The following is a 9,978-nucleotide window of genomic DNA, read 5'->3' on the forward strand; positions in this document are numbered from 1 at the left end:
CGCTCCGTATCCGGATATAATCCGAATCCGGATAATCCGGATTCGGATAATTTTCGGAAATCCATAAAAGATCCGGATACGGAGTCCTAAACGGAGCGGATATCCGGATTATCCGGATTCGGATAGTTTGGCTAAACCCATATAAAAGAGGAATAAATATTTGCTATAGGTGGGATTTGAACCCATGTCCTCCCATCTCAATGCCTCAAGAGTAAGCTTCAAGCCACTACACCACAACATCTTTTGTTACCATACACTTATTTGATATATATATATATTATATGAATAGATTATCTTTCATCTCTTATAAGTTCATTAATATTTATATTTAATGTTTTAATTAATATTTGTATTTTAGAAGTTTATATATCTTAATTATCCGACCATTATTCGTTTTATATCCGTATTCGAATCCGTATCCGTGGACTATCCGTTCCGTATCCGTATTCGTATCCGCTCATTATCCGACGGATGCGGATATGGTATTAGCATTATCCGCTCCGTATCCCCTCCGTTTTCACCCCTACTTGAAATCGTAGTTCCCTTGTGATTTCAAATTTAATCATCTATTTTCTCGAAGGTACGAATTTCAAAACAAATAAAAGAGTGAATGTGAAATTGTAGGGTCCTGCAATTTCAAAGAACCGCAGCATATTTATTTCCATAACACCACACCTGTGCGATGATGGTTTGGCACTTTAGGCGACCTAGCGTCAACCTGGGCAAATATTATGCATTTACAATTATGCACTATTAGGTCTATTTGAAACTTTTTAATTAATTGAGGATATTAATATAAAAAAATCGGAACTCGCATTGAAATCCACAAAATATCACCCATAGGCCACAGCCAATACCAGGAGCTCTGATAAAATCCCTACAAATGGAGAGCATCCAATCACCACAAACCCCAACCATGTTCTTTTGACTATCCAAACGTACCGTATTTTCTAGAATAGTGATAACCAATGTTATCAGAATTGAACCGGACATCAAACCGGTAAAGCTTAGGTTCATCGGTTTATTGGTTGGACCACTGGATTGACAGGTTCAACTGCTGATTTTTTAAAATAACTTGATTTTTTATTGAGCTGCTAAATCTTTATCTTAAAAAATATTAATTGCAGTAATATTTTGTGCATATAGTAGTTTAATTTGCAAAATATCAAAATCAATCACTGCTCATGATAATCTTTTTAACACTTAATATAACGTTGTGTAACATCTTTCAAAATATTAAATTAATAGGCCACTTGGTTCTCCAATCCTCGAGAATCGGGTCAAACTAAATTTTTTTAAAAGCCACACTGTCAGAATCTCCTCTTCCCCTTATCATTTTCAATGGAGCTCGATCCCCTTCACTTTTCCATAGTGATTTAGCTCTAAATAAAAAATTTAAATGAATGTGTTTTGAACCAGGATTTTTTCCGAATATTTCAGCGTTTTCTCAGTTAAATCCGGCCAGTCAAACCAGTTTTGACCGGTTTAAATGCACAGACGATTCTTTAAATGAACCAAATCGGACAAGTCACCGGTTCCAATTTTTTCCGGTCCGATTCTGATAACACTAGTGATAACTGTTATACAAAATCATAGTTTTTGGATGATCAAATTTAAAAAGCAGTGATTTTCTACCTATCAAAAAAATTGTAAAAATTTACATACAATATAAAATTTGATCTCCAAACACATTCTTTTATATAGAGATCTCATATCATATATGCGGTATGCATAGCACCATAGCCTCACTCGTGAAGCAATATTAATTTGTATATGATAAAATACAGAGCCATTTTAACCAAATAGATCTGGACCGTCTGATTGAGATCCGCAATAATATTAAAGGGCCCCTGTGTCATAGGCTTGAGCCGGATTGGCTCCGCTCCTGATAAGACGACCGAGATGCTTTAAAATCAAAAGACACTCTTTTGAGTTAATTCCAAGATTTGGACCCTATACATTTTTATCAGGCTTTAAGTATGTTTGATTTCAAAATAAAAATAGTTAAAATAGTCAAATTAATAATAACTGTCATTTGTCTTATTAAAACAATCAAATCTAAAAAAAATAAAAAATAGTCTATTATAATAAAACAACAAATTTAAATTTTCTATCCAACTGTTCCAACTCAATCAAACGCCAATTTAGCTAACTTCAAAAATAATCTATCCTAAATCCAATCAAACACACTCTATGAAGAAGAATTGGATTTCGCTGGAATGAATGCGCCTTTTTGTGGCAGTCTGGCAGATACTGCCTTTTATTCTCATACTAGCAAAATAATTCACTCAATACTTGATTGCTTCTTTTATGCAATCATTTATTGATACTTAGTCGTGAACTTAACTACGTTCAAAAAATTTGATTTAATATTTTGAAAAATATGTTTCAAAAATAATAAAACAATAACACGGTGTCAAATTTAGTTCAATGTCCGATTTAAATAATTTAATTTACGTTGTCTTTATACTATTTAATTACGAAATAGCTGAAATTTATACTTATTAAATTTGTTTGTACAAATTTTAATATTGATCGAACAAAAATTATTAAAACATCGAACTAAATTTCATACAATCCCAGAGTTCAAAGAATATTTCTTCGGATGCTCTTTTTAGTGTCTCATCCGAAGTTAATAACATAGTGGAGTCAGACCGTCAGAGTAGTAAAAAAGGAACGGTTTGGGATTACCCTCACTTTACCGGTTTGGGATTCGGGTCAGTATTTTTAGGTTTTGAGATTCGTGCCAAGTTAAAAAAGGAACGGTTCAGATTTAGTAATTGTAAGGGATTCCCTTATCAGATATTGTACATCCATATTCATTCCTTGATCCGAACCGTTCAGTTTTTCTCCGATTAAAAGCCAGTCGTAATACATGGGCCATCCAACTAATCCAGCAGGACCCTCCACCTGTCCACCCCCACCAGCTCATCAATCCGTGGCTCCAGGCTCTCAACCAATCAGAACAAACCTCACGGATTATGTGTTTTCTCTGAGAACATCTCAACCGTCTGATCTTTGTTTCTACCGACTTAACTATTCAACCGACTCAAACCTTTAACGTGTCTCCTCCTTGTCCTATCCTTTATATACCATCTCCAGCCCCACTCAGATCAACTTTACCTATCCCAAATTCTTACCTTTTCCAAATTCTAACGAAACCCTAGCTTTGAATCTTTCGCCGTTTTTTCAACAACCATGGCTCGTACGAAGCAAACCGCTCGCAAGTCCACCGGAGGCAAGGCTCCTCGCAAGCAACTCGCCACCAAGGTAATCAATGATCCAATCTCTATTCTCCGATCTCTTTCGTTTGTTTGGATCTAGGTTTTCTTATCAAAATTTCTTTTCTTGAATCTATTTCTAGGCCGCTAGGAAGTCCGCTCCGACCACTGGAGGAGTCAAGAAGCCCCACAGGTACAGACCCGGTACCGTGGCTCTTCGTGAGATCCGCAAGTACCAGAAGAGCACTGAGCTCCTGATCCGTAAGCTTCCTTTCCAGCGCTTGGTCAGGGAAATTGCTCAGGATTTCAAGACAGATCTGCGTTTCCAGTCCCATGCTGTATTGGCTTTGCAAGAGGCGGCCGAGGCTTACCTCGTTGGTCTCTTTGAGGATACTAATCTCTGCGCCATCCACGCCAAGAGGGTGACAATCATGCCTAAGGATATCCAGCTGGCGCGCCGCATCCGTGGTGAGCGTGCTTAGGTCGGCGGAGTTAGGGTTTGGGTTGTTTTTGTCTTTTCTAATGTTGTGATTTGTTTAGGGGGGGCATTTTAGGTATTCTAATTGTATGGGGTATTTCGGGGCGGTGTGAATGTAAATTCCGAATGTGGAATAGACAGCTTTAATTTGAATGAATGGACATTGCAGTTCAATATTGTTCTTGTTCGTTTGATTATTTCTGTTATTCTATTTTAATCTTGTTATTGTTAATAAATGTTGCTTGGTTAGCTATTTTGACGGTTTTAAAAATTCGGTTTTATTTGTGATACGATTCAGATGTGTTGAGGCTGATCAAGTTTAATTTAAATCTATGTAATTATTGCAAGATATACTTGGTTTGACGGGTCAATTAATAGAAAAACATCATTTTTGTCATAATCTTGATTATAATAATTATATCTGTGTATACATTGAAGAATGGAGGCGTTGAGTACACGTAACATAATTTGAATTCGTATCCTCTTCATAACTCAAAAGAGAATCTCAACTGTCCGATCTGTTTTAAAATACGTGCGGATTAGATTTGCACTAATATTGAAAGGTCTCTTATATTATAAGTATCTGTTTAAAATTAGACGGTTCAGATTCATTAATTCAAAATAATTCAAAATATTCCCTTTGAAGTTGATGATACGAATTCACATAATATGACCGTTTTTTCTTCTAAGGCTTTGTTTTTTTATTAAAAAGCATAGACTCTAAAAGACTTGATTGATCTTTATTATGACATGTAAGTTTATGTTAATCGACGGCCACGAATGCTTCTTAAGAAAATTAAAAAAATAGTGTAATATTAATATCTTCAGTAAAATTTGTCATTTATCCAATAAACTCGAATGTTTTATAAGTTGTTTTCATTTCTATATTTAATAAATTTATATTTCGGATTAAAATCTGAATGAAAGTTTTTCAACTGCGATGAACGGCGAAGCTCGGGCTCCTTACAGTAAAAGGTTTGTGGGCTGGAGATCCTTCTCTTGACGGCCCATTGTAAATGAAATGGAAGCGGACGGTTATATATTTTGGAAAGCGACAAGAACATGTACAGTACACCTATGCACGTAATATAACAATTATGTATAAATTATAGAGAAATGTTTTGGTAACTCGAGCCATTATATCCGAGTGTGTCTCCCAAGTAGTTTAATAGAAAAATATTTCAATATTATTTAACTTTTATTTTTAATGCTAATATTCAAACATTTAAAACTTTGTTTATAACATTTTAATGTTACTGGCAAGCATATAAACCTCTGTTTGAAAGTATTTATAGATAGTTTTAACTCTCAACTACTATTGTCTTCAAGCCAAAAAAGAAAAGATTCTTTTTACCCACTCTTTTTTATTTTTTCTCTAATAATTATAATTTATTTTTCCGATGATCCGTGATTAATTTTACGAATATAAAAATATGAACGTTTTCTATTCGATTTTATCTTTCGAATAAGATCCATGAAGAAAATACTTTTGAGTAATTTTAAAATCATTTGTTTTTTTTCAAAGTAAAACTCATTAGCACTTTCAACTTTCAAGTTTTTAAATCTCAATTTACAACAATTAAAATTTTCAAGGCTTTGTATATGAGGTTTATATGTTTTGTTAATGAGCTTTGTAAATGCATTGTTATTGTTGAGGTTTATATGCTTTGAAGTATTATTGTTGATGTTTAAATTCTCTGTACATGAGATTTATATGTTTTATTCTGGAGATTTAAAGTGTTATTAATGAGGTTTATATGCTTGTACATGAGTTTTATATTATTTTGAAGCAAAATAAAAAAAAAAACTTAAAGTCACAAAGATCTAAAGTGGTGAAAAAATTATGACACAAATATAACTCGAAAGTTATTCTTCGTGGATTTCATTTGAAAGAGAAAATCGGGTAAAAAACATTCAAATTTTTAGATTTGTAAAATTCATCATGGATTGTCGAGAAAATGGATGAGAATGATTAGAGAAAAAATAAAAAATAAAGTGAGTGAAATTAATCTTTCCGTTTTTGGCTTAAAAACAAAAGTAGTTAGGAGTTAAAACTATACATATTTAGAATTTTAATGCTTACATATAGAGGTTTAAATGATTGCGATTAGCATTGTAAAATGTTATAAACAAAGCTTTAAATGTTTGAATATTAGTGTTGGAAATAAAAGTTAGATAACATTCGAAGTTTTTTCTGTTAAATAAAAGTTAAATAACATTTGAATATTGTATATAGAGAGAACATCTCGCAACATAAAACATATCAATGGCATATTTTGTTTTATGTGGATTTTCAATTTTGATTTTCAATTTTGTTTAATTAAACATATCAATGTCATAACTTAGGTTGTAATAAATAAAAGGGAAATAAATAAATAAAAATAAAAGAATATGTAAATTGAATAAATTAAATAAATAAATTTAAATGTATTAATAACTTCAGGTTATAATAAAAAAAATATTTAATAACTTTTGGTTATTAAATTGTTTGCCTGCGCAATTGTAAAATTTAATTTGAAATAACTTCGGGTTATATTTTCATCCAATGACCTAAAATAATTTATGATTATTATATTGATTTTATATGAAAATTTCTAATAAAACTTCAGGTTTTTATTTGAGAATAACTGCAGGTTATTATTCATCAAGTGGACTATAATAACTGTTGATTATTATATTAATTTTATAATAATTTCTGGTTATTTTATACTAAAATTCTAATAGAATTTCACGTTCTAAACAATTATAATAATAACTTGGAGTTATTATTCTTATTATTATATTCGTGTAATACGAATTTCGGGTTCTCGATAAACTTTTAATTTTGATAATAATTTCAGGTTATTATTCTAGTATTCACTTCAAGGAATGATTCTTATAAACTAAAATAAATATAATAAAAAATTTAAATAAAATTGAAATTAATGAAAGATATAATAATAAGAGGAGGGTTCAAATGCCTCCATTTTTTGTGCCTCCATCATGCCTCTATTTTTTAAAACTTTAATAACTCAAAATTTAAAACTTAAAAGTCAAAATAAAACCGTTAGATGTGATCTATATTATTTTCTCTATGTGCTCATAAAAAATTATCACATTTCAATTTTGATTTTACGTTAATCAATAAGTTCAAAAATCAACGTCTAGAAATCATCCTCATTAGTGCATTTTTTACAAGCTCTTAATGACAATCAAAATAAAATTGAAATGTAATAATTTTTTGCACATGCATAAATAAAATGATGTAGATTATATCCAACGGTTTTATTTTGACTTTTAAGTTTTAAATTTTGAATTATTAAAGTTTTAAAAAATGGAGGCATGGTGGAGGCACAAAAAATGGAGGCATTTGAACCCTCCTCTAATAATAAACTACTTATCGAATTTGTATTGCAACTTCTTCAGAACAAGTCGTGTTGATTATGTGTTGTAAAATTAAAATTAAAGTTGCAACAAAAGGAAGTAATTAACAAGAGAGATAGAGAGAACAATAACATAATTTTATTCTCTTCTAATTGTGTATTATGTATTTTTTTTCTCTATTTACAAATTTTCTATTTATAAATTAGAAAGAGACGTTTTAATAATAAATGAAAAAATAAATATCAATATTAGCTGAATTGAGAAGTAATATCGAGAGTTATAGAATGAACATCATCCACATAAATTCTATTTTATAACAAGATTTTATTACCGGACCTAGCATTACCCAATTTCTTTAAGTCAAATCTACTTTTAATTGCTCTGTAACAAGCTTTTACTACCGGACCTAGTATTTCCCAATTTCTTAAGTCAAATCTACTGTTAATTGTGAGGAATAAGCATAGGGGTCCGAATTACTTTTTAACCTTTTTAGGAAAAAATGCTCATAGCCATAGCCCATAGGCTAAATCATTCACAGTACTTGTTTAACGTTCCTACAGGAGTTTTGGGAACAGGAAGAGAAGAACCTTTGCCAAGTCTGCCCCCCGCCACAACACAATTTACGGATAAGCATCTTATCTCATCCCCACGTCATTATTATATAATACGCGTTTTGCATCAGAGCAAACGATAAAAACACTTACTACACCACAGGAGTCTCTATGTCGTACGTAGATACCCAGCTTTAACTGCAAAATTCTCGTCAAACGCAAGATCTTTTCTATAAATTCCAATTCCATCGTAATCCTCTCTTCAAAAATTTCAATCCGATCTTATATCAGGCTCAAACCATCAAAATTTCCCATACAATTTCGCCTCTAAATTGCATTCCCAAACACACCGAAAACACACACCGTTTCATTCTGCCCTCAAAATCCCCAATCCTCTGAACCGTAAAAAAAAACAGGTGGCGATATCACTAAATCCTCATCTACAAATAGACGGTCCTGATCGCACGGACAAACCCCTTCAATCCGTGTGCCTCGATTGGAACCAATCACATACTGACAGCTCATCTCTCTCTCTTTTTCTTCACTAAACCTCACTTCTGATCCTATAAAATCCTCCTACAAAACCACTTCTATTCAGTTCAATCCGATCGAAGATAGAAAAATCTTTCCCTACAAAAAGAAGCTACAAATTATTTTCCATAACTATGTCAACCGAAGAAAAAACAGAGCCAGTGGCTGCCCCGACTGAACCGGCTCCTCCTGCTGAATCGGTTGAGCCGACCCTGGCTGAACCGGCTCCTCCTGCTGAACCGGTTGAGCCGACCTTGGCCGAACCGGAAACTGCCGACACGGCACAGACTGAGCCAACACCGACTGATCAGAAACCGAAGAAGGAGAAGAAACCGCGCACACCAAGGAAGAAAAAGACCACCCCAAGTCACCCGCCTTATTTTGAGGTAATTACATAGATTTCCTCATGATCTTAATTTCTCTCTCTGTTTTTTTTTTCTTTTCAAAATCTGATATTCATAAGTTTGTTTGGTTTTTTAGATGATCCAAGAGGCAATAACAGCTTTAGATGACAATACCGGGTCGAGCTCATATGCAATTGCAAAATACATGGAAGAAAATCACAAAGATGAATTGCCGGTAAATTACAAGAAGGTCCTTGCAACTCAGTTGAAGAACTTTACTGCCAAGGGAAAACTTGTGAAGATCAGAGCTTCATTTAAGCTGAAGGAAGAGGAGGCACCGAAGAAGAAGAAGCCGGTGAAGAAAGAGATCAAGATACCAACAAAGGCACGATCGAAGAGAAAGGCACCAGCACTGATGAGTGCTGAGACAAAGAAGAAGAGCGTGAGGCCGACTAGAGCTAAGAAGGCCAAGAAGGCAAGCCCTCCTAAGCCGAAACAACCCAAATCGATTAGGTCCGGTACGGGTAAGAAGGCAAACAAGGCGGTTGCAGGGTGAAATTTTGGGGTTTTGATAGTGATAGATGATAACTTTGTATATAGCGTTTTCTCTTCTTTTTCACTTTTTTAACTTCAGGAGTTGCTTGGGTGTAGTTTATATTATGTTACTACTTTCTAGTGTTTGCAACTTTCCATGTATAATGTATGTACTATATTACGACTTGAGAATAAGGTATGGATTAGTCCTTGCTCTTTGCTTGTTCCATGTGGTTATTTGATTTCTTTGATGCTTTGACGATGGATCTTTGTTTCCTTTGTAAAGTCAAAAAATACAATTTAGTATCGCGGAAATCTCCATTAGTGGTACCAGTTCCAACGTTGGAAATTACTGGTAAAAAAAAAGTAAAAGACCTAGAAGAATATAATCTTAATTATGTTAACTAGTATGCAATTTTACACCACCGAATAAAATCAAGAAGAATAAAATCAAAATATAAACTTTCGACAAATGCAAAGCCTGGATTCTTCTCTACAGTTGAGAAATCGGACCTTGGTTCTTTGTTGCCATAGATTCGTCTTCTTTAAGATCTTCTCTCTAGAATCCAGGAATATGGATAACCTCGGCTCCCCTCGTGCCTGGGTTGTCACGGATTTCCCCAAATCTAACCTCCCGTTCAGTATCTATCTAAATTGGTATCCATTTCCAGGATTGGAGCAGCAACTGATTGAAGAAGAAGATGATCAGATTTGTTGGTTCTTTTTTTTTTTTCCTCCCGTCTTTCACTGCCGCTCTCCCTCTCTCCCTGTCTACTCAACAGATTTTAAAAAGTAACGGGCAAAAAAAAAAAAAAAAAAAAAAAAGATCCGGCGGCCGAGCAAGACGCAGAGGCTTTTTTTATTATTATTAATACCATTAAAGAATAGAAAATTAATTACCAAATTTTTTATACCTAACACAGAGAAAATAAAAAATTCAAAATTAAATGAAGTAC

At 33.3% G+C, this 9,978-nt stretch overlaps 2 protein-coding genes across 2 annotated transcripts; both read left to right on the forward strand.

Moving 5' to 3' along the window:
* Positions 1-3,067: 3,067 nt before the first annotated feature.
* On the forward strand, positions 3,068-3,875 carry LOC144557032 (histone H3.3). Its single transcript, XM_078305576.1, has 2 exons — positions 3,068-3,270; positions 3,365-3,875. The coding sequence occupies exons 1-2, from the start codon at positions 3,199-3,201 to the stop codon at positions 3,701-3,703; spliced, it is 411 nt and encodes a 136-aa protein (XP_078161702.1). The 5' UTR covers positions 3,068-3,198; the 3' UTR covers positions 3,704-3,875.
* A 4,403-nt stretch (positions 3,876-8,278) lies between these two features.
* LOC144557034 (histone H1-like) lies at positions 8,279-9,237 on the forward strand. The gene is made up of 2 exons (XM_078305577.1): positions 8,279-8,530; positions 8,625-9,237. Exons 1-2 carry the CDS (start codon positions 8,279-8,281, stop codon positions 9,042-9,044), a joined length of 672 nt encoding a protein of 223 aa, XP_078161703.1. The 3' UTR covers positions 9,045-9,237.
* Positions 9,238-9,978: the final 741 nt, after the last annotated feature.

The sequence above is a fragment of the Carex rostrata genome, chromosome 7 (genome assembly GCF_964058835.1).
Source record: "Carex rostrata chromosome 7, lpCarRost1.2, whole genome shotgun sequence".
Lineage (NCBI taxonomy): Eukaryota > Viridiplantae > Streptophyta > Magnoliopsida > Poales > Cyperaceae > Carex > Carex rostrata.